This window comes from Oryza glaberrima, chromosome 9 (genome assembly GCF_000147395.1).
Source record: "Oryza glaberrima chromosome 9, OglaRS2, whole genome shotgun sequence".
Classification (NCBI taxonomy): domain Eukaryota; kingdom Viridiplantae; phylum Streptophyta; class Magnoliopsida; order Poales; family Poaceae; genus Oryza; species Oryza glaberrima.
Window position 1 is genome coordinate 15,209,686 of NC_068334.1, and position 25,272 is coordinate 15,234,957.

At 41.6% G+C, this 25,272-nt stretch overlaps 3 protein-coding genes across 3 annotated transcripts; 1 reads left to right on the forward strand and 2 right to left on the reverse strand.

Annotated features, from left to right (window-relative positions):
* Positions 1-2,431: 2,431 nt before the first annotated feature.
* Positions 2,432-3,428, reverse strand: LOC127785019 (uncharacterized). Its single transcript, XM_052312444.1, has one exon. It carries the CDS (start codon positions 3,307-3,309, stop codon positions 2,617-2,619), a length of 693 nt encoding a protein of 230 aa, XP_052168404.1. The 5' UTR covers positions 3,310-3,428; the 3' UTR covers positions 2,432-2,616.
* Positions 3,429-18,382: 14,954 nt separating this feature from the next.
* Positions 18,383-22,757, forward strand: LOC127785311 (probable ethanolamine kinase). Its single transcript, XM_052312748.1, has 11 exons — positions 18,383-18,777; positions 19,026-19,117; positions 19,540-19,646; positions 20,019-20,124; positions 20,383-20,505; positions 20,826-20,917; positions 21,156-21,240; positions 21,358-21,463; positions 21,545-21,611; positions 22,052-22,144; positions 22,283-22,757. Exons 1-11 carry the CDS (start codon positions 18,611-18,613, stop codon positions 22,409-22,411), a joined length of 1,167 nt encoding a protein of 388 aa, XP_052168708.1. The 5' UTR covers positions 18,383-18,610; the 3' UTR covers positions 22,412-22,757.
* Positions 22,758-22,928: 171 nt separating this feature from the next.
* LOC127785312 (uncharacterized) lies at positions 22,929-24,526 on the reverse strand. Its single transcript, XM_052312749.1, has one exon. The coding sequence runs from the start codon at positions 24,461-24,463 to the stop codon at positions 23,387-23,389; it is 1,077 nt and encodes a 358-aa protein (XP_052168709.1). The 5' UTR covers positions 24,464-24,526; the 3' UTR covers positions 22,929-23,386.
* Between the last annotated feature and the right edge of the window lie 746 nt (positions 24,527-25,272).

Sequence of the window (25,272 nt, forward strand, 5' to 3'; positions counted from 1 at the left end):
AGGGATGTAAAATAGACTTATTTTAGCTATATATATGTCAGCCCAAAGAGGAGGGATGAAAACTAGACTATTTTCACTATATATATGTCAGCCCAAAAAGGAGGGACGGAAAATAGACTTATTTTCGCAACATATATGTCACAACCCAAAGAGGAGGGACGGAAAATAGACTTATTTAGAAAAAGGCACAATAGGCCACCCGCGCCTTCAGGCCGGCCCGGCACGGCCCGACGGCTGGTGGGCCGTGCCTGGGCGGGAGGCGCAGCCCATGGGCACGGCCCGATCGGCACGATCGAGCCGTGCCGGCCCGATGGCTGGTGGGCCGTGCTTGGCCTGGGCCGGGCCGTGCCGGGCGGGCCTTTTGGCCATCTATACCAATGAATGCAAATTTCTCCTATTTGGGAAATTTTTGAAAAAATCTCCTCCGATATTTCTTTCCAACATAGGAAATCCACAGTAAATAGTAAAATGTTGGAATATAATTCTCTCCAAATTTCCCCTGACCAAACATGCCCATTAGAAGTTGCTATCTGGAGTAGGCAACGATGCGGCGAATAATGGAAGTTTGTCTCTCAAAAACTACGAGGCGTGTTTGGCTTGTTGCTATTCAGATTTTTGAAGAACAGTGCACTACACACAATTTTTTTTTTTTGAGCCGGTGACCACACATCTGCTACGAGACACCGACGTCGTCGGGGCGCCATACCGGCAGTTTGCCGATCGATTTGTCCACTGGAATGATATGATACGAGAGACGAAAGCAACTCGGCAACTGAACTCTGCCTCTCCTTTGATCTTCTTCTTCTGAAGCCAATGCATAGCTTTAGTTTGTTGCCTGAAGAAATGGCAGTATGATGTTGTATATGGCTTTAGTTTGTTTGCACCCATATACTTGAGAAAAGTTATTATCCTCGTCTGATGACTTCTTTCAGAAAAAAATAATCCTCACCTGACGTTCAACTGCTCCAAATTCTAATAGTATATTTATCATTAATGTTGCTAACTTTTGCGGATTATCCTGGCAGTATTCTGACCGATGTATATCTATCATTGTTGCTAACTTTAGCTTTGCAACTTAAAAAGGTTTTGGGTCCCAACTTCCAAGTCCGAACAATTTTCAGGATCAAAGTTTTCTTGGACAGTCAATAGAAGTGGTAGATATGCCACATTTGTTCAGTGAATCCAAGTTCAATTTACCTCCTGCAATGTACACTGAATCTGAAAGATGCTTTGCATCTTCACTAGAATAAACCTAAACCCGAGTCTGAACAATCATTTTGTTGAGTTAAACTTCCAAGTATATGTGAAGCATATTCTCGTGGTATTACTCGTTGTAACATATATCACTATCAATCGGAGAACATCAATTTAAATTATAGCCCAGGTTCCAAGCCCGTCGTTATCAGTTAATTATGAATCCATGCTAGAATAGTTCAGACCACTATTACTAAATCATTTACTTTATTATCGAAACTTTTATATCCAATGGAAAGCAACCCATGTTGTTGTTTTGTCCTCCACCACCAAAATTATGAGTAATTGAGGCTTGAACCTTGAGGAGGGTATGGCAAAATCAAGGTGACACCTGCTATAAATTGTGCCGGGATATCAGCAAAATGGAATTAATACCTGTCGGATTTCATATCTAATTTGGAATATAGGCATAAATTTAGTGTTTCTAGTACTAATGCAATTATCACTGATTTTTATCTACTTCTCTTTTTCTTGTAGAAAAGAAGTGCTTACATAGCTTAACACCAAATAAGGACAATTAACCTCAAAAAATTATAGCCACATTTCTCTCGAACACAATAATATGCGTGTCTTGGACTGTACCTCTGTCTGGTGCTACATTGTTATTTCGCTCTTTAAAATGTTTTATTATTCTAGAGATGATCAGAGAAAAGCATGGAGCATTGCCTGCCACTACCATCTTCCAAGGTGGTTCACTAAATTCATTCAGAGTTGATCAGTTGGGAAAAGGCAGCCAATTTGTTTAGCAACTTTAATTGCGGAACTAATAAGCCGGCTTGGTCCACACATCACCATAATTGTATAATATTATCTGCAAATCATGCCGTGTCAACTGGTGTCCTTACCAAACAACCATGATGCTTATGTTAATTGATCCAAATAATTTTTTTTCCTCTTAGAGTAGAGTACAGTCTTATCTGAATCTATAAGCAGATTATATCATTTGGCAAGTTCATCTACATGCTTAGTCTAACCATTCTCTATCAGCAGACTTCATTAAAAATGATCATCAATAGGGAATAACTAATTGGTGATAATAATTAAGAAAAGAAGCTAAACCATGAATGCATTAAGAAGGATAGCTTCAGTTATCAGATAAACATTCAGAGAAAGAAAAGGAATGAGGATTAAGTGAAGGAAGAGGAGACCATCAGAGTGTAAAAATTTGGAATTGGAATTCAGAAGCAAAGGATAACCAGTGGCATTTGCCAATTTCCATTTATGTCCTCATACGAGGGGCCATTACCCCTCAGCCATACTGCTAGGGTATGACAAGCCCAGGGGCAAAATTGTCATATACACCAACCATGGTAATAACCATCCAATAGTCCTACACCACAATATACACACTGAGCCATGTCTCTACAATGAGAGGTGCAATTCCGATAATGCCCTCCGGCCGCGCCGCCCCGGCGACGCCGCCGTGACCTCGCCGTCCCACAGCCGGACGACGCTTCCGTCGAGCGCCGCCATGTCGAGGTGGCGGTACCACCCCAGGTCTCCCCTCCTCCTCACGGCCATCTCCCTCTCCTCCCACGGCGTCGCCATGAATGGCGCCGTCGTCGTCGTCGTCGTCGACCACCTCCTCCTCCCCGACGCCGTCCGCCTCACCGGCGCCGTCGGCGTCTCCCCCTCGCCGTCGCCGTCGTTGTCCACGCATCTCCTGACGCTGTCCACGACTCCCTCGTCGGCGCCGTCCCCCTCGCCGCCGTAGTACGCCGTGAACCGGACCTTGGAAGGCGTGCTCGGCTCGCTCGGGGAGGTCGGCGTCGTCGCCTCCGCCTCCGCCTCCTCGGCGCGAGCCGGCCGTGCCTCGCCGACGCCGGCAGGCCGCAGAGCACCGTGCGGCTGCTTCGCCTTGCGCTGCTTGTGGTCGTCGTCGTCCACGAGGGCGCTACGGACACCGGCGGCGGCGCGGATGCGCCACAGGCCGACGGCGGCGGCGAGGGCGGCGACGAGCCACGCCCAGAGCGAGCCGACGGCCGCCGCCGCCGCCGGGAGGGAGTAGAGGCGGAGCGCGATGGCGTCCGCGGGCACCATGTCGAGGAGCTCCATATTCTCCGGCGCGCGGTGGCGCGGCGGCGGTGGTTGGCTCCGGCGGTTGTTCGAGAGGAGGATTTGGTCTTTGAGGAGGGTAGGCTTGGGTGAGAACTGATAAGTGTGTGCGTGTGTTTATATATAGGTCTCCGAATGGAAGTGCACGCATTGAGCCATTCATTTTGTTTTAACTATATTTTTTTAAAAAAATTGCACGGCGATTTATTAGTTTTTGTAAGCAGGTACTTGGGATTATAAACAAGTTTTTAGTTCAAAATTAGACCTATAAAGTTGATTATTGAACACAGGATGATGACTCTGTTTTAAGCAACGGCCATTCAAGTGTTTTGTAGACATGTTAGTGATAAAACCAAAAAACAGTAGGTAAAGACCGTGTTATAGATGGCTATCAAATAATTACACTTATTCAGGTATATAATTAAAACTTGTTATATTTTGCAACGAGGTAATAATAGTAAACTAGTAATAGCTTATGTTTAGTGTCTTTTAGCATGGCATTAATGAATTGTTTGCCACTGGTTTTCTTGAACATATAGCAAAGCATCATATAGCTCAAAATCGAGCTATTAAAGCTATCCCTTACTTAATTAGCTACACAAAACATGAGGTTTCAGGTTTGTACTTGTAAAACACACAAACGAATCAAGGTAATTAGCTGTCAACCGTAACAGGGCAGGCAGAGATCCTACAGGAGTGGCATCAGTGGGGATCAAACAAGGAGATGCTGGGAATCGACGTCGGGAGATGCTTTTTGAGATACCGTTTCTCCAAATGAGAAAAAAAAAAGCTACATGACACCAGCGTGAGAGCGTCGTTTTCGGCTCGTGGTCGACGGGAGGACACGTGGATGGCCCAGATTTTCCCGGGGCTCTGAGATCTATACTTCCCGGTTTCTGTGGGCTAAGATCGCCGAGGCATATGTATCCATCCGTCGAGATATGTAAATCGTGTGATGTGTGGCAGTGGGGTTACTGTGCAAATAGAGTTGTTTTAGCCAGGAGTTTGGTTACGTTGTTTGGAACGAAATTATATTGCAAAGACCTCATCTCCCTCTCTACAGGACCATAAATCTTAAAGCAGACTTCATTAACTCCCCTAATTGATTAGATGCCATGCAACAGTCATGGAATTAATCAAATCATGATAGCATTGACAGATTAGAACATGTCGACTTCATCGTTTGTATAGTGAGGACCTGAAAAGCTGAAAAATACTATATGCTGTAAAAAGTTTGATGTTCGTAGTGTCAGATTCTTGCCGTTTTAGTCAGGCTAGTGAGCTGCCTTTGGTATACATCTTTTTAAATGTGGGTTAGAAGGTGCACCCTTCGACATGTTCCTACATATATGAAGAAGCAACTTCATCCTAGTTGAAGGAGTTGAAGACACCATAAAATGGCGATGGACGAATAACGATATTTAGAGAGCAAAATCGGCATACATGGCACAATTCAATGGGAGGATTGTTTCAGCAACTGCAAAGCTGACATGGAAAGTATGGACACCATCAAAATACAAAAACTTTGCATGGCTTCTCTTACAAACAAAATCTGGATAGCAGATCGGCTGCAAATCCGTCAATGACCAGACAACTTTTTTTTTGGGTCAAATTTACTATGTAATTAAACCTTGTAACTGGACAAGAGTTTTTTTTTTTTTCAAGGATTGCACCTTCGTACGCAAGTCTGGAAGGAGATCTCATGATGGCTAGGATGTGAGGTACTAAACAACATGATGGTGATGAGCCACTCCTTGACTGGTGGATCAATGGGACATCCAAGGGGGGAAACATAAAACTGAGGCAATGAAATTAGTTTATATGATGGTGGCTTGGGGAATCTGGTGCCAACGAAACAAAAAGTGTTCCGTAATCAGAAGACTCAATTGCCTCAACTAATGACCAAAATAACAGATGAGATAAATGTGTAGATTATGTGCGGCACCAATATCGTGAGAATATCCCGATAGATCAACACCTGCGGGACTACTCGTTTTTTCTTGGTACTTTCGTTCTTTTTTTAGTTCTTTTTGGTTTTATCTATTTCAAACTGTAAAACCCTGCTTAATATAAACCAGCTAACCCTGGCTTCGGTTCAAAAAAAAAAAGAAAAGAAAAAGAAGAATGTGCAATCGCCGGTGTGTATGCAGCAGGTATGTTTATAGTCTTAAAAATAAACTAGGCATTTGATGGCTTGATCTAAAAATTTTCTGAATTTTTACGGCATAAGATTCTGATGTCTTCCATGCATCCTTCTGCTTAGAATGGGACAATATTATGTAGCAATTCTTTTCTTTTATTGAGAAGATTTAGTACTTGGTTGCTTGCATCCATTATCCTTTCATCCACAAGCCTAACAAACTAACAAAGTCATATTAACCTACCAGATCGATTGACAGTACTTGTAACATATATTTGCCCATATAGTATCGAAATTACCCCGTAAGATCAACAGTGTTCGTCGAGGTGGCCGGTAGGCAAGCTACCAAATCGATCTGATAGATAGCTGTGTATGGCATGCAGGTAGGTTCAGACTTCAGTGTCTCCTGTCTTCGAATTCCTTCTTTAGGGGCTGTTTGGTTTCCAGGGACTTATTCCAAGTCCCTGTCATATCGAATATTTGACACTAATTTGGAGTATTAAACATACACTAATTACAAAACCCATTCCATAAGCTTGGACTAATTCGCGAGACGAATCTTTTGAGTCTAATTACACCCTGATTTTGACAATGTGATGCTACAGTAAAGTTTTGATAATTATGGATTAATTAGGCATAAAAAAAATCGTCTCGCGGATTAGCTCTCATTTATGAAATTAGTTTTTTTATTAATCTATATTTAATACTCTAAATTAGCGTCCAAACATCCGATGTTACATGTGCTAAAAAGTTTTAGTCCTATCTAAACACCCCCCTCACTCTCTCTCTCTCTCTATATATATATATATATTTATATATATATATATATGGCTATCTCACCCTTACTAGTAAATTTTTATATGTTCAGGTTCCAGTTCCAGGCATTGTTTCTTGAGAAAGATATCAGATATTCAGATCTAACCATGAATGTGCGGTCGAACTATTTTCAGAATTGTCACATTGGCAACTAAGGGTGTGTTTGAGGAGAAGGGGATTAGGAAGATTGGGAGGATACGTAAAACGAGGTGAGCCATTAGCACATGATTAATTGAGTATTAACTATTTTAAACTTTAAAAATGGATTAATATGATTTTTTAAAACAACTTTCACCGTTTAGTAGTTTGGGAAGCGTGCACGCAGAAAACAAGATACTTTTCTCTCTCAATCCCCTGGATCGCCCAGGAACGAAAGAAGCCTGTTTTCAAATGGAGAGCTGACACGGTGACGTTGACACTGATACATACTCCCTCCGTCAAAAAAAAGAAAAACCCTGAATTTCCGTGTCCAACGTTTGACCGTCCATCTTATTTAAAAAAATTATAAAAAAAGACAAGTCACGCATAAAGTATTAATCATGTTTTATCATCTAACAACAATAAAAATTATAAAAAAAATTGATATAAAACGGACATTCAAACGTTGGACACAAAAACCCAGAGTTTGTTTTTTTTTTTTTTGGGTGGAGGGGGGGGGGGGGGGGGGGGGAGGGGGGACGGAGGGAGTAGTGACAGGGATCCCAAACGTGCAACTGCCTTCCTCTGCCGGGTCTTGCCAGTAGTTGGAAACGCCAGTCGGCAACGAATGGACGTGTGAGTCAGCAGCGTCGTGCTCATGCCGGGAGGTACACGGAGCAGCTCGTCACTGTTGTGAAACAAACACTTCCTATGTTTTTTTTTTTAAAAAAAAACTTCTGTCGGATCCGTCCCTAAAAATTGATTTTTCTTTTTAATTTACAAAGGGAGTACTGACCATACAGAAGTACGAAATACTTTTATTTTTCAATCCCAATCAAAGCAGAGACATCTAAGTTGGTGTTCTTTTTCTTATTAAGATACAAATCGAGTTTACCTCGATTTTTATTAGCACGTTTTTTAAACTGCTAAAACGGTACGAAAAACTTTCTAAGTAGAGGTTGCTTTAAAATATCAAACAAATTTATTTTTAAATTTATAATAATTAATATTTAATTAATCATGTGCTAATGATACTCTTGTTTTGTGTGCACTATCTTATGTTTATCTTCGTTAGAATGAACACCACTAAAGAGGGTGGGACATTTTGTACGATGGAAATAGATTGAGGTCTACTACCTTATATATTATTCCGTCTTTGTCCATTACCTACTTATGTGACTGTTTTAGAATAAAGAGAAGAGCATGAATGTTCTACTACATCTTCTTACGATTCAACTTTTGAGATGGAGAAATGGATCCAGTGATGCATTAATAGTAGTAGTAGTTATACAACAATCTACCTGAACGTTATAAAAGATCTGAATTTGCTAAAGACCCAAAAGTATCTAGGGGTTGGTTTGGTTCGTGGCTTAAATAGGCCTTACCAAATTTTGTCAATGTCAAATTTTGGCAAGTTTTGACATGACTAATTTTGGTAAGGTAAAGTTGTGTTTGGATTGAAGCCAAAATAGCCTAAATTCACTATTGAAATGGTCTATTTTCTTATACATGCCAAAATTTGGCTTCAAGCCAAATAGACACTAAACACTACTGAAATTACTAAATATTGGTAACCCTAATTTAGATCTTACACCAAACCAGCCCTAGAACGGAGTAAAGGTTGTACAAGCCCAACGCAGCAGGTGTCACTTAAGCCCAGTAAGTAAAGCTCAACAGACCCGAATCTGGCCGCCCTACGGCCCAATAGCCCATCATGCCGCCGTACGTGCCAGGCCCGCTGACTAGTGAGCTGCCTCAAAGCACTTCTTTTTCAATTAAATTTCATAGAACTCGATCGGTGTATTATGGTTTGAATTAGATAAAATCACAGTAATTTTCGCAGGGGTCTGTCTATCCATTTGTCGTGTGATTTCTAACAAAAAAAAATCACCCAGATTTTTTCTACCTTTATATTTACATCCAACGAACTACAAAAGAAAATAAAAAAAAACATATTTACTTACACATTATTTTTATCAAAAATTACAGTGCACTTACATGTCATATCAACTGAATTTACAAATGTAATTTTAGTTATGTAGGACTGTAATTTTATATTTTAAAATGTAATTTTAGTTATATAAGACTGTAATTTTATATTTTTTAAAAAGTAACAAATACATATTTACTTATACCAAAATTACAACGCACTTACATGTCATATCAACTGAAATTACAAATGTAATTTTAGTTATATAGGACTGTAATTTTATATTTTAAAGAAAATAACAAATACATATTTACTTACACATTAGTTTTATCAAAATTACAGTGCACTTACATGTCATATCAACTAAATTTATAAATGTAAATTTAGTTATATAGGATTGTGTCGGAGAATGAACTCCTCCATCGGGGACCGTGAGGCCCCCCTTTGTGAGTTCGGCCGGGGGCAGCGGGTGAGATTCGAGGGCTTGGTGAGCGAAGCTGTGTGGTCTTGAGGGGGTTAGGCCCCTCCAAGACGATCAGACCAAAGAGGTTTATACAGGTTCGGGCCGCTGAAAAGCGTAATACCCTACTCCTGTACTTAGCTGATCTTGTGAGAAATTACAAGATCTCCTTGTTGGGGTAGAAGGTGTTGATCATCAGGGGCTCCCGCTCCCCTTCTCCTACTAGGCCTGGACCTCCTTTTATATCTCAAGGGGTTACCACATGGGCCCCAAAACATAACTTAGTGGAGAAGGATTACAATCTTTACATAAAATGCATGTCTTGTCTCTTGACCTGGGAAGCAAGCGCATGTCATCTTGATGATGAGGCCTGTCAAATCTTGCCGCCTGACACGGGGGGGCGCCCCCGTCAGTCACCATTTAATGGGTGAGGACTTCTGGGCTCCTATTACACCGGAAAACGGGAGCCTTGCTTTGACCAGAGCGGGAGGACCGACTCCGGCTAGGATAAGAGGATGAGAACCTCTCACCATCATTATTTGATGGGACATGTCAGGCTGCACGTTGCCTGACACATGAGCAGCGCACAGGCGCACTACCCCAGTCCCATTGGTCATTTGACCGGTCACAGACCGGTTGAGTGCATTGCACACCGCATTAAATGCGACGTGGCGCGACTACTCGGGCGGTCATAAATGCGGGTAGGTGGGCACCTGGAGGCGGACACTTAACCCATTATACATGGTGACCTAGAGAGGGGGTCGGGGGAGCCCGACCCCTAGTCACGGGAGGGGGCGGCCGCCGCCCGACTTCGGGCCCGATCTCCCCTCGGGGGAGGGCCACGTGGCGCCTGGGGCAGCCTTCTCTCTCTAGTCCACGTGGCATCGGGGGGCAGCCTCCTCCATCCAGTCTCTGGGAAGGAGTGGCCGCCACCCTACCTCGGGCCTGACTCCCCCTCTCGGGGGAGGGCCACGTGGCATCGGGGGGCAGCCTCCTCCGACTAGTCTTTGGGAAGGAGTGGCCGCCACCCTACTTCGGGCCTGACTCCCCCCTCGGGGGAGGGCCACGTGGCATCGGGGGGGCAGCCTCCTCCATCCAGTCTCTGGAAAGGAGTGGCCGCCACCCTACCTCGAGCCTGACTCCCCTCCTCGGGGGAGGGCCACGTGGCATCGGGGGGCAGCCTCCTCCGACTAGTCTTTGGGAAGGAGTGGCCGCCACCCCACCTCGGGCCTGACTCCTCTCCAGGGAGGGCCACGTGGCAACGGGGGGCAGCCTCCTCCCTCTAAACCTGATACCCCCGGGCCCATATCACCGACAGATTGTAATTTATATTTCACGACGACGAGAGGGACGGTGTCGCTCGCCGAATAGCGTTGGTCGTACTGCCGGCGGCCGTCTCGCTGGTCAGAGGCCACCTTGCCACCATGTTTCTCTATCATGGTGCACGCGTGGGCTAGCTGACACAGGCCGTGACCGTGAGCTGCAGCTCACATCACAAGTGGTGTATAGCGTGCGGCCAAAAAAAAAAGTGTGAAATGCCATAGAAAAAATCACACGGGAGTTGGATAGCAAAATCATTTTCGCAGTAGTATATAAACCTAGGTATCATGATCTTATGATTTCACAAAACCATACCATTAATACATAAGTTAACTAATTATTATAGCACAATACAAAATAATAAACTTAGGTCCCATTCATTTCTCCAACAATAGTTGGATGAAATTTTGGATTTTTCATGACACGCTTTTCAACCTGTTAAACGGTGTATTTCGTGCAAAAACTTTCTATATAAAAGTTACTCTAAAATATCATATTAATATATTTTCAAGTTTGTAATAATTAAAAATCAATCAATCATACGTTAATACCACCTCGTTTTGCGTTAACACTACCTTAGATGACTACTCTGCAAATATAGACGATACATCATAAGTCATAAGTTTCGGATCTAAGTTTAGAATTTATATGTGTAGTAACTCAAAGAAAAATGACTTAACAATATGATTTTACAAAACTATAGAAGTGCAATACTTGTGTGGTTATTTGCAACACGTCAAAACTCATAAGATTTTGTGCAATTTGAACCCAAAATGTACGAGAAATATAAATGAAAGAGAGAAAAGAAAACGAAACGTACCTTGTAGTGTTATAAAAGCTTTGCCATAAGTGATACTCCCTCTGTTTCACAATGTAAGTCATTCTAGCATTTTCCACATTCATATTGATGTTAATGAATCTAGACAAATGCTAGAATGACTTACATTGTGAAACGGAGGAAGTATTAAATATCCTATGTATACATACATGTCGAACTCTAAGTTAATTTTAATTAATATACATATATAAATCGAGAAATATGGGTGCCATCATTTGACGGTATATTTGCAAACGAAAAATAATTTATGAATAGATTAGCGATCTAAAAGTAAAAGTAAATGCTGAAAAATGAACTAAGATAAAATAAACCTTTAAAATCAACTCAAATTTCAAGTTTTTTTTAAAAAAACAAATTTTTACTTATAATATAAGTATAAGTGAAAAGATGAGACTATAGAGGTCTCAACCGTTGCCAAATTTTTTATTTATAATAATAAGTAATATTTAAATTAAATAATTAGTAATTCTCTAGGAGGATTAACCAAAATAGGATGGACGCGTGTAGAAACAGCGTCCAGACTTGGACGCTCATTCAAACAGCGTCCAGACATGGACGCTACTAGAAACAGCGTCCACCTTCCTGGTGCAGTCAGACCATCATTACACCACCAATACGCTAAGAGAAGTATCTATCTATCTATTATATACTAAAAGTCCATTAAACTTTCTACAAACGCTCTTAAGCCGCCACGTGACGCTCCTACAAACGCTCCTAGATCGGCACGTGGAGCTTTAACATCCAACCATCGGTTTTCATTTAATCTGGTGGACCCATTATTTTTAACCACTAGATCTTTATTTTAAGAAAAAACAAATCAATCTATCTAAAATTAATCCCACTTTACTCGGCCGTGTCCCCTGAACCTGTACGTCCGTATGTCCGATGTACGTACATATCCCCTCTATGTCCTTTTCTTTTTCCTTCTTATATACTTAGATTAGATGAAAAACTAAAAAGTTCATGTTAACCATATGTTTTAAGTTGTAAAAATATATGTTATTTTAAGTTTTATTCTAAATAGTACATCTCATTGAAACATCCATAAAAAATATTAATAATTAACATTATAGACTATATGATTGTATATCACAATTAAATTGGACTTATAATTAAAAAACAATTTAAATTTTGAGTAGCATTTTAAAAATTTACTCACTCCCTATTGTGTAATACTGATATATCCAAATGACATTATTAAATTTATCAAGAATGTATTTTCATATATTCTATGTTTCTGTATTCATATTTTTTTTTGGAAAATTAACAACCATATATATTTTTTACACCATGTGGATGCCCTTTTTATCTCTTAAGCTTCATTCGGTCTATCTCATTGGATGAGCTTATCTAGGACATGCGAAACAAAGCATGCCATCAGCGTAAGATTAATTAAATATCAAATATTGCATATCCCGTGCTTATCTAAGAAAAAATATATAGAAAAATGGTTATATACACCCAGGAGTACGTACTGTATATATATAAGGGTCATCCTATATATAAAAAACAAAATCTAGCTACTTATTTATACATAACCCGTGGATATATTATTTTCAACCATTATTTTATATCTATATCTACGCAAGAGATGTCATAAAGGAAAAAAAAAGAAGAATGTTTACAAGATCAGCTCCATCGAGCAGTTTTTTCTTTCTTTCTTTGTGGCTATGAGATTTTCCTCAAATTGTGCATATGAGTAGCAACCACCCTTGGCGAGTTTGTCAAAGAATTCACGCGGCCGCAGCACCGCTTCACGCCATCTCGCTAAATTTTTTGAAAGTAATGATGTATAAGGCAATCATGTTTCATTAAAAAAAGCAATCACGAGCGCATATATAAACGTGTGCTCACCCATCATATTAATACACATACACACACCCACCCTAAGAGAAAAAATATTTGTCTCCAAAAAAAGGAAAAAGTATGTGCTTAGTATTTGCTAGAAAAAACATATACACATATCATCGAAAATGCCGCATAGAACCACATTATATCTTTTTAATTATGTCATTCTCATCTATATAATGTTAATAATTAGGACAAATAATTTTGACAATATAGATTATTCCATCGTATATTACCCATGAACATACATAGGTAAATCAGATGTATAATAAAAGAAAAAACAAAACAAAAAAATATATTAGTTTATATGTTTGCGAACGATGGTGAGAGATCAGATTATATATAACCGGGACAATTCGTACCGTTCTTATTGTTTAAGGGTGTAAGTCAGACTTTTTCCTTAAAAGTCTTCCACATAAGGATTTATATTATAATAAAAAATTAATCAACACTAAACTTCCTACAAACGCTCCTAAGCCTCCACGTGGCATCCTATAAATGCTCCTAAGCCGCCACGTGGCATCCTATAAATTAGAGAAATTCTTAAAAGGACACAACATATAACCGTTGATTTTTATTAAATTTTGTGGACCACTATTTATAACCATTAGATTTATTAGAAAAAAACATATCCTTATCCCGAGGCCCACCTCGGCCTGTTGGCAATTGCATGTACGTACGTACGTACGTACGTCTGCTCAACCCCCCCCCCCCCCCTAATTCTTTCACCCCTTTTTTCACCTATTTTTTCTCCTATTTTCATTCTTTTAGAAAAGCAAAAATTGTATGCCAAACAATTAAGAAAATGCAGCATCTAAATTATAATGCTAATATTTGATCTGCTTATGTCTTTAAATATTTTACATTTTAAAACTCATGTCCTCTTTAATTCAACTGTAAAGAGAGAAATGTCACATTAATTGGGGCTACATTTTCTGACTTTTGCGTGTCATTTAAGCAATTTTAAAACTATAAAAATTAATGATATATATTTTTGTCATCGTATATAACTTGATAATAATTAAATTATATCTAATAAAAGTAAAATGAACAGATCTATGAGTAATATTAAAAAAATAGCCCCCATCCCAACATTGTAACACAGTAAAAAGTACGCATCTTATAAATGCTTCTAAGATATTATGTCGTTCTCTTAAATCGGAGAAAATGCACTATTAAGATATTACGTCGTTCTCTTATAAATCAGAGAAAATACACTATTAAGATATTACGTCGTTCTCTTAAATAAGAGAAAATCGTAAAAATTCTGACAACAAAACAAAACATTCGACCATCAGCTTCGACTTAAACATCTGACACATAATTTTAGTTTGTTAGATTAATCATTTAGAAAAAGAACATCCGAAATCTCCTTTCCTCCCTGCTCGCATACAGCGTGCGCCATTCTTTTCTCTCTATTTTTTATCTCCTTATCAACTGAAATTAAAATTATCTATATGTAAAAAAGACACAAATGGACCTCCATCTATTACTTATATCCTGTCAGGCGTCTAACGACTTTCTACTAACTTAATTAATTTCTCTTAACATGCCTATGATGGCTATGTACCTATACAAATTGACCTTGATACTTTTAAAACGATCTTATTAGGAGATAAATAAATATTCATAAGAAAGATGATCATAGCATCCCAATTACACATATGATCTATGAAGTCACTAATCATAATAGGTATTCATCTAGCAATATAGACAATAGGTTAAAAATAAATGTGTGGCCAGTTGAACATCATACCAATAAGCACGTGGGTTGCACCTAGGAATCTTAACAGTGAAACAACCTTGAGGCGTCCTTTACAATTGGAAATTGAGCAAATGTTGCTAGATTTAAAACCCACTGTAAATAGAAAAATTCAAACATTTTACGAGTTCCGTTTGAATGAAAAAATATATATAAAAATAAAATACAATCAATCAAAGAATTGATATTATTGGATTTTTTTGTTGTAAGATATCCTACTGGGGAGTTAAATATCCTGAATTTTCTTATAGGAACCACCTCCTTTGTTTCGACACAATATTTTCTCATCAATTCAAAACCACATATTCTCAAGTAATTTTATTTTAAATTTAAATGTTACAAGGGTAATTATAAGAAAATAATCAGCGCTCAAATCACACAAAATACATTTAACTTTATAATATAATAAAAAATATTTTAATAAAAACACCCACACATAAATATTCATAATAAAATTTCACTCATTATATAAGAAGGTGCTCGCGCATGTGTGCGGGCTATCTTTCTAGTTGAAACAAAAGTTGTTCAACCTAGCTAGGGTCAGGGATCACCGGTGTCGTCGTATTCGCCTTCGATCGGGGGGTTGTATTCCGTACGCTTCACCCTGCAAACCACGTCGCCACTGTTACTGTCCTTGTCGACGCCGGCGCCTTGGATTTGTCCATTACTCAGCGCCATCAATCCAGCCACAGCGTCTTGAGCGGCAAGTTCGTTGGCGACTCGCCGGCGACAGGTGAACTGCAAGACATGCATGTCTTTCACATTGATCTACTTATATCTTTCGGTGGGAGGCAACAGGTGCCCATGCATACGTTTAGCTAATTACCATTGATCAGCTGCTGTATACATTGTGTTCATACATACTTTATCAGGATAATGGAATTCAACGGTCTCCCAGGAGTCGAGCAGATAGCAGCAGCAGCCTCCGGAGAGGACAACAACCTTTGGCCTCCCAAATTGGAAGCCGCCAATGGTTGCGTCCTCTGGAATCGATGCGGGCGGTCGTGAGGGCCTCCCGGGGGCGGGCGTCTGCTACAGCCTCCCGATGTTGAGGCAAACAGTGGAAGGAGGCAACGGCGGCGGCGGCCACCTACCCTAGCGCCGCCGTAATTTTTCTTCCTTTTTTTTCTTTCGCTCGGTTCGCTGCATTTGAAGTGGCTACACTGGTCTGGACGTCGTTTGGATTAGCGTCCATCCGCGGACGCTGTTTACAGGAACGTCCTGATGCGTAAGCTGTTTAGAATAGTCCTTCTTATTTTGGTAAATACTCACAAGGAATTACTAATTATTTAATTTAAATATTATTAATTATTATAAATAAAAAATTCGGCAACCGTTGTATACATAACACTACATCATACAATGAAACAACATGCCTGATGCATGTCGCCTGAGGAGAGGCCGGAAATCTGGCAACCTAATTAACAAAGCCTCGTTAGTCATCACTGTCCTGGTAATATATCTGGCATGCAATTTTGCTTGGTGAGTTGAACCTCTAGTTCCATACTGCACCGTACAATATTTTCCGGCCTAATTAACAATGACTTGCTTGTTGATTTCATCAAAGTATCCGTGGAAATCGATCTTTTTAGTTGAGAGGGACGTCTAGCGTATTAGCGTGCCGGCCAAAACGCCCGAAACGTTGAAAAGCACGTAAGTTGGTTGGATGATCCAATAACCTTTCCGATGATGTTAGAATGTTTTGACGATAGTCTTAATTTTTTTATAAAAAAAATCGATGGAACTATCACACAAGCAACTGAATAAGACAACGACGTTTTTGGGTTAATTAGCATCATGCATGGCGTCCAAGTTTGTGGCTTGTTGTTTTCGTCGTATGCCTACTCGGGTCCTTATGCCTACTCGAATCCTTGTAATCTATCACTACCTCTGGTTTTCAATATATAACACCGTTAAGTTTTTTTATTTATATATATTTAACCATTCGTCTTACTAAAAAAATTAAATATAAAAATAATTTAAGTTGTGCTTAAAAAACATTTGACAATAAATCAAATCACAATAAAAATAAATGATAATTACATAAATTTTTTAATAAGATGAATGGTTTAAACGTCTCTCAAAAAGTCAACGGCGTCATATTTTAAAAAACGGAGGAATTACTCCGTATCCTAATAGATTAGATTTTTTCAGACGATGGAATTAAATTCAATTACCTCCGTCCCAAAATAATTATAATTTTAGATTCTTTAGCATATATTAAATTTTAAGAAGAAGGAGTATGATGTCCTCATTGAATGGTTTATATATAAGAGTATGAAGATAGTTGAGGGGAAAATATAGAATTTTTTTTTGAATGAGAGGTGACTGATGGCAATTGGTACTCTATCACGATAATTATTTTAGGATAAATTTAAATAATAAAAATATAATTACTATGGGACGAAGGTAGTATCATTTAGCTAGGCAGTTTCTAGCCACAAATTGTTCTTAGAAAGGTTCAGCATTCAAGCCGCGTCATCATATGTTATCCATAAACACGGATAACATATCCAGTTTGCAATAGATTTTTGACCGAATCATTGTAGTTAAGTCACGATTATAAATATAAATTAAATATCACCATTTGTTATCCATGGTGTCATATAGACACACTCAACTACTCACCCATTTTCTGAAGTATAAGTATTTATAGCATTCAAAATTCATACCACATATAAATAATTTTAAGATATTGTTTCCAATGCATGAAAACCCATATATTTTTAACCAACGGGATACTATTTGGTAAGAGAATCTAAGCAAATTGAAATTCAAAATTGTGACCACTAGGCTGCGTTCGTTGTGGGGTGATAGGGAGTTTGTTTATTTCGTTTTCCGCGCGCACGCTTCCTAAACTACTAAACGGGTGTATTTTTTTTGCAAAAAGTTTCTATAGGAAAGTTGCTTTAAAAAATCATATTAATCCATTTTTAAAGTTTAAAATAGCTAATACTCAATTAATCATATACTAATGGCTCATCTCGTTTTACGTATCTTCCTAATCTTCTCTCTCCTCCTCAAACACAGCTTAAAGTACGTGTAAAAGAGAATCTTTCCTATAGAATTGTTTATATTTCATAACAGGGAGTATATATATATTTATCACTCTTCGTCCCAAAAAAACCAATCTAGGAAAGAATTTAACCTACAATGAATCTGGACAGAGAGTTGTTCAGATTTATTATACTAGGGATTATAGATTGGATTTTTTTTTAACGGAGGGAGGGAGTACGTGTGACGTGGGTGCACAGTGCACATGGTATCGTATAATGGTGTTCATGCAATGAAAAAAAATCTTGAACACCATGGACGGATCTATAGAGTAATGACCGGTGTCAGACGACACCGACGACTTTTAGTAAAACCTATAGAGAAACTGTTTATCCATATATTATAACAGCATAATCTCAATATAACTAATATATTATAACACCAATAAATATATTATGACACCAAGTTGAATACCAAAACTATACAGACAGCAAGTTGGACGAACAAGACGGGGAGACGGAAGAGGGGATCAGACCGCGGGCCCACACGAAACGTGAGCAGATCCCCCCTCACCCCCCCCCCCCCCCACCCAAAAAAACACACACAACCGTGCTCATCCCTCTCCCACTGCCATGTGGGCCCCACACGGGATCGGGCCCCACCCTCCAGTGGGACACACGCGCACGCCAACCCGGTAGTAGTAGGTCGGCGGCACGCGTGGTGCGGGGGGCCAGAGCTGACGTGGATCCCTCCCCCTCACCACGCGGGGTGCGGCTAGTGGACAGTATAAAGGTGTCCCGTGTTTTGGATCCCTTCCTTCTCCCACTCCCACACCTCTTGGCCTCGTCTCGTCTCGGACCACATCGAGCGAGCCGCCGAGCCGGACTCCTCGAATCGAATCGAAACGCCCCCGATTTGAAGCAGCAAAAAGATATCCGAAATCGAATCGAGTCGAGTACTCGAGTGACGCCTTCGCCTCGGGTGTCCAGGAATAGCTCGAGCTTCCGCCACGCCACGCGCGAGGGAAGGAGCGGGTCGCGCGGGGGAGGGGGGGCATGGGATCGGAGGGGCGGAGCTGGAGCGGGGCGGCGGCGGTGGGGGGCGGCGTGGAAGGGGAGGCGGCGATCGCGGCGGTGGTGGCGCCTGCGCCGGGGGACGTGCCGGCGTCGGCCGCGTCCGTGGACATCGCGCTGCCGCTCCCGGAGATGACGCCCCGCATCATGCGAGTACCCCTGATCCCCCCCTCTCTTCGAATTTGCTTCTGGGATTTTGTTTCGTTTCGTTCTGATTGATGCGTTCGTGAGTGAGTGGGTGCGGTGCGGTGCGGGCGCTGAGTTGGAGGAATCGCGGGTGTTTTTATTTTATTTTATTTTTTTTAGAGAAAAGGCTCAAGGGAATCGCGGGAGTTCGTTGTCTGTCTTCAATTTGGTTTTTGTTTCTCACGCGAGGAATGTTCGCGCGATTGTGCAGAGGTATCTGCAAGGAATTGGTGAGGGGGTGGTCATCGCTGGACAGCTCGCGCTTCTCGATCGAGACGGTGTCTGGCGGCATCACGAATATGTGTGAGTCCCTGCTCCTTGGCAGTTTCATGGCTTGTCGCGTTGTCCTGAATTTTTTTTTCTTCTTCCTGTTTCACCTGAGCAACTCGTTGTAAGTAGAGGAAAACATAGGCCAGGGCTGCTGCACAAACAAGGGAAATTTGGTGTTAGGCACATTTTAAAGCAATTTGGATAGCGGCAGACATAACATTATGGCCATCAACAGAACTTGATTGCATTTCTGAATTCTGAAAACTTAATTGCATTTCTGAACTTTTGTGGGATCAAGAAACTCTTTTACCATTACTTGCATTTTTTTTCTAATGCCTAAATCATCTTATCTTATGTTGTTTGCTATAGAAAATTATATAACCTTCTGTCACTGAAACTACTACCAATTTACCAAAAACTTAGTGGAAACCACAACTGTAATTTACTGCTTGCAGTGCTGAAGGTGTCCGCAGAAGATGGCAAGGGTAACAAGTCTTCTGTGACAGTTCGTTTGTATGGCCCAAATACAGACTTGGTGATTGATCGGAAGAGGGAATTGCAGGTGAGCATTTGAATAGTGTGATTATTGATGATGCGTGCATATCATGTCCTATAATGTTCCTTCATGGCTGTGCAATTGGTTCATCTGTTAGTCCTGCTTTATTTTATTTGGTGCATTTTTTTACAGCAAGCTCAAAGCACCTCATTGTTTTTTCAAATATTCAAGGGCTTGTAAGGGTTTTTAATGTATTATTAAACTTTGTATTTTCCACAGCGTCTTCTACAGTGATTTGATATAGAAAAGCAACATCAATTATAAACAAATGTTATCTTATACTGCGACCAGCACAACATCCATTATGTCAAAGAAATACCCACTATTTTCTGGTGTAAATTGTTCCCTAATGCATACATCTATTACCGTCATGTTTAGGCTATACCACATCTCTCAGCTGCAGGGTTTGGGGCTCAGCTACTTGGAACATTTGAAAATGGAATGGTCCAGTCATTCATCTATGCACGAACATTAACTCCTTCAGGTAAGCATATTATTGTTATTCGTGGATGGGGTGGGCTCTTTCTCACTGTTATATTGTCTAATATCATCTTTCTCTTTTTTCATTTATTACCTAGAATATTGTAAACTAGTGATCTGAAATGCTAGTTCAAAAGGTTGTGTGGGTTTTTAGTTGGAATTATACATAGTTTGCTAAGTTATTTTACACTTTAGATTTGCAAAAGTCTTGAAAAATGCTTCTTGCAATTTGCTTGTAAATATTCATTACTTTGTTTTCTAGACATGAAGGAACCTAGAATAGCAGCTGAGATTGCCAAAGAGATTCGCAGATTCCATCAAGTTGATATACCAGGATCAAAAGAACCACAGCTATGGGATGATATATTCAAGTTTATGAAAAAAGGTACCCTTCCAATGATATATCATACATTCAAGTTTGTTACTTAGCTAGCTTTTTTTTTTGGATAAAGGAGATACTCCTTGCTTCTGTTGAAAGTGTATAATGTTCAGAGCGAAGTAAAAATAAACAGAGAAAGAAATAAGGGTATAATTTTCAGAGGGTAAAAATAAACAGAGAAACAAAAGAAAATCTGGGTTTACCAATTTGAAACATCACGTGACAAATGGATCAGACAAAATCCAAACTAGGTGCTAACATAATGCTACCATCTAGCTGCTTTTATGGCATCTATGTTCTTACGTTCTGTCAAATACTTCTCACAGCTTCGATATTGGAGTTTGAGGATAAGGAGAAGCAGAAGAGATATGAAACAATCTCTTTTAGAAAAATACAAGATGAAGTTAAAGAACTTAAGGTACCTTGCAAATGAATCTAGATTTTGTGTTGTTTTTATTTTATTTTTACTGTTAGGTACTATGGATGCTTGGAGCAATCAGTTTCATCTTATTCAAAGAGCCACTTTTGTTCATATTTTTCCTTCACCATAGAAGGGCTCATATTCATAAGGCAATACTTTATAATACGATACATGTGTATATCAAATTTTATGGCTCTGTTGTCCATGTATAAAATACGTCTTTCTTTTCTTATAGGATCTGTCAGACCTTCTGCATGCTCCTGTAGTTTTTTCACACAATGACTTGCTTTCAGGCAATTTGATGTTGAATGATTTGGAAGGCAAGCACCGAGTTCACTTGCATTGTTTATATTTCGATATTTACTATATTTTTTTCATTTTATATTCTATACTTGCAAAACTGAATAGGTGGCTATATGTGTTTGTCTTTTTGCCAGAAAAGCTCTACTTCATTGATTTCGAGTATGGGTCGTACAGCTACCGTGGTTATGATATTGCAAACCATTTCAATGAATATGCAGGCTATGATTGCGACTATAGCTTGTAAGTTATCTTCTTACTGGTTGAATTCTCCAATAAAACTTATTGTCATCATGTTGCTCAGTATTTTGTTGCCTGTTCTAGGTATCCAGATAAAAATTCTCAATACCACTTCTTCAGGAACTATCTTCAACCTGATAGGCCAAGTGAGGTATGTTAATATGATAGGTTGTCCTCTTGTGAAGCAAAACAAACGGAATTAATACATGGTGTTGCTAGCTTTTCTTACAAGGTCGAGTCATATGGTGAACCCATTGTAAATTTGGTGTTAGTCATAAGTAGTGTCGAGCCATGCTATAAGTAGTGTCATTGCTTGTTTAAATTAAAATCAGTAACACATGCTTACGTGCTACTTGTAATTGCCATTTATACTTGTCTAATTAACGTGAACTGCTCATATTACTTTTCTGAAAGGATTGTATGATGCTTAGCGTTAAAGGTGGTTGGAAAACATTTGAAGTATTGCTTTAAGAAAATATGTGTATTCTTTTGAATGTAGAAGAACATCGTGCAATTTTTTATCTGATGTTATCTCACCACAATGCACTTGTTGTATTTAAAATTCTTATTTGGTTTATTTCTAACTGGAAGGTCCAACTGCAAGATCTGGATGCCCTTTATGTGGAAACAAACACCTATAGATTAGCATCACACATTTACTGGGCGTTGTGGGCTCTTATTCAGGTGAGCACTACCCTCCTTTTGCTACAGACACAACATTCAGTTTCAAGTCTTTTCAAGTTGTTCTTGTAGCAATTGACTTTACTGCCATGCACCCCATTATAATGGAACTTGGAACATATAATTGCCATTTGGATGCAGGCAAAGGTATCCCCCATTGATTTCGACTATCTTGGATACTTTTTTCTACGGTACGACGAATACAAGAAACAGAGGGAGTCATGCCTCTCCTTGGCAGAAAGCTCCCTCTCCGCATTGAAAAATGGCTAGATCGAGCTTTGGAGCTACCGCCCCCAGCTTATTCATGGAGAACACTCTGATCAGCTGTTGTTGTCAAAACTCGTATCATGGTAGTTAATCTCGTTCTGAAATTCTTCCTGTTTAGTTTTTTTGTTCCTGCAGGAGGCATATGCTTCGCCCGGTAGAAAAAAAATATAGTATGATCGTAGTAGACAACTGGTTGTTTGTAATAAACATAAGCCCTTTGGCCCCTTTCGTACATCATGTAGTAGTAAGCATTTGTTGTGTGCCTATTGGGCATTCACCTGACATGCCGATGGCAATGCGATCGTTGCCTCGTGTTTGGCTATTTTTGCATCTTGGCTTTGTACAGCAATGCACCGGTTGTCGCCGTACATTATTGTGCGCGATCTCCACCGCCACCGGAGTGGTGCACTTAATTTCGATGGTGCTTTTCGTTTGCACGGCAGCTGACCGTGATCGGGACTGATTTGAGGATACCTTTTTTCTTTCCCCCTTTTTTTTTTTTTTGAAATGAGGGATTTGGGGATATAATTACCACCATGCAACTGCAAACTTAAGATTCACAGTGCTAATTTTTAAATTCACATGATCAGTACCAAGAAACATTGGCCGTGACAGTAGATTTACCAAAAGATTCTTCCAAGCAACATTATGTACAAATTAACCAGCGGAGTGCAAAACCACACACAGCAACAAACAACCAAAAAAACAAACTTTCTTGAGCAAAACACAGATCACTCAACGATCAACGGACACTCTTCATCGTAATTCGTAGATCAAGCGGAAAACGTAGCCACTGATCAGCTTCCTCGATCCACCTCAATGCGTGATGCGGTTATGCCTCCCATGGCGTTTGTCACGGGTCGCGTGGCCTACGCGCGCCACGTACGCCTCATCCGGAGATGCCAGCTGGCTGCGTCATGGCGAACCACCTCCAAGCTAGCCGCAGCCATGGCGCCATCAATACGGGAGCAAGCTGAGCTAAGCTGTCACCGCTGGCGCCGCCGCGGCGGCGGGCCATCCCGTGCCCATCACGGGCTTTCCGGCGGCCGGACGCGCCGGGGAATGCTGCTGGTCGCCGCCGTTCTTGCTGCTGCTCTTCCTCACGAAGCTGAGCAGCTTCTTGATCCCCTTGGCGAAATCCTTGTGCGAGTCGCCGCCGGCGGAGGAGAGGATCGCCCGCGGCGTCGGCGGCGTTGTCGTCGTCTCCGGGCTGCCCCACTGCTTCCTCGCCCGTAGCGGCTGCGGCGATGGCAGCTCCACCGCCGACCTCGGGGAGTCCAGCGCCGCCGTGTGGTGGTGGTGGTGGTGGTGGAGTGGAAGCTCCGACACGGACCGAGAGTGGTGGCGGCGACGCGCCGCCGCCTGCGCGAGCTGGTCTCGCGGTGGAGGAGGTCGCCTCGGGCTGGCCGTGGCCGCGTCGCTGATCGGTGGGACGTCGTGCACCCTCGGCGTCGGCGGCGCACGCAGCCGCGGCGTCGTCGACGTCGTCGTCGTGGCGCCGCCCGTGCCGCTGCCGCGCCGGAGGAACGGCCGCGGCGTGACGCAGTCGCCGAAGTCGGACGGCACCGCCCCGAGGCTGCTCCGCCTCCGGTGCGCCGGCTTCGCCGCGGCCGCGCCGGTGTTCACCGTCCTCGCCCTGGGCAGCACCACGGCCGAGCTCTCCTTCCTCGGGGTGGTCGGAGTAGACACCCCCGGCGGCGACCTCTTCACCTGAGCGGCGGCGCAGTTGAGAGCAAGCGGGCTCAACCTACCGCCGCCGCCGCCGCCGGCGGCTCGAGCGCCGCCCCGCGGCCGGGTTGTCTGCCGCTCCGACGCCGCCGCGGCGACGCCACCCGTCGTGTGGCGCCTGGCGTCGCGGCGGCGCATGTAGGCATCGTACTGCCTGCCGCGGCACGCGCCCTCCGCGCCCGCGCGCGACGCGACGTCGCCGACCTCGTCGTCGTCGTCCGCCGCAGCCGCCGCGCCCTCCTCCCCGCGCGCGGCGCGCATGAGCCTGAGCTGCAGCTCAAGCTCGTACAGCTTCACCCACAGCGCGGCGTGCCCGCGTCCCGCCATCTCTCTCTCGCGCGCGCGCGCGAAAAGCAGAGGGAAACAAACACACACGTAAAAAAAAAAAACGAGCAGATCACCCGTGCCCGAGCCGTGTGGAGCCCCGCCGCGAGGGCCCTTTGCCTCTTATACGCGGCTGTGTGCGGCGAGCAATAAAACCGGTGGGATTTTGGTACGCGGCAGTGGTGTACTGGTGTTAGATGGGGGAAAACGGTCGGAATCGGTAGCATCTCTTTATAAACGACGTTCGATCAGTCGATAATTGATCATATTTATCATTTAAACTACCTAGTGTCAATATTAATATGACGTAGAAATAAATTAGAAAAAACAAAATTTAAAAATTACTAAAAAGGTACCGTTGGAAATAGTACCCCTTATACGGAAACGGCATTCGGTCGATCGAGAATTTCCGTGACCATTTTCAAGTCTAGTATTAGTTTCTACTGAAAATGAAAATGAAGATGAAAACAACATTAGGAAATAAAAAACAAAGAAATCTTTAACATATGATTAATTAAATCTTAATTGTTATAAATATTGAAAATAGATTTACTTCCATACATAATGTTTTTTAAATAAAATGTATCATTTGACAGTTCAAAATATGACAACATAAAATATAAAATATGAATCTTAAAAGAGAGCGGGCGTGTGAGTTTGGTTGTTTGGTGGCCTTTTGATCCGGTCGCCGATGGGGATGACGTTGGGGGCTTGACCGGGTTGGTCGATCCGTTGATTGGCAGCAAAGTTGGCGGCGTGCGTCGCGTCGACTTGGCCAAGCTCCGGCGTCTCGACTAGTCAGATTTTTGTCA

Coding starts and splice junctions, on each gene's coding strand:
- LOC127785019 (XM_052312444.1), bottom strand. CDS start 3,309: ATGGAGCTCCTCGACATGGTGCCCGCGGACGCCATCGCGCTCCGCCTC.
- LOC127785311 (XM_052312748.1), top strand. CDS start 18,611: ATGGGATCGGAGGGGCGGAGCTGGAGCGGGGCGGCGGCGGTGGGGGGC. Junction 18,778..19,025: donor GAGATGACGCCCCGCATCAT/GCGAGTACCCCT, acceptor GCGATTGTGCAG/AGGTATCTGCAAGGAATTGG. Junction 20,125..20,382: donor ACGAACATTAACTCCTTCAG/GTAAGCATATTA, acceptor TTTGTTTTCTAG/ACATGAAGGAACCTAGAATA.
- LOC127785312 (XM_052312749.1), bottom strand. CDS start 24,463: ATGGCGGGACGCGGGCACGCCGCGCTGTGGGTGAAGCTGTACGAGCTT.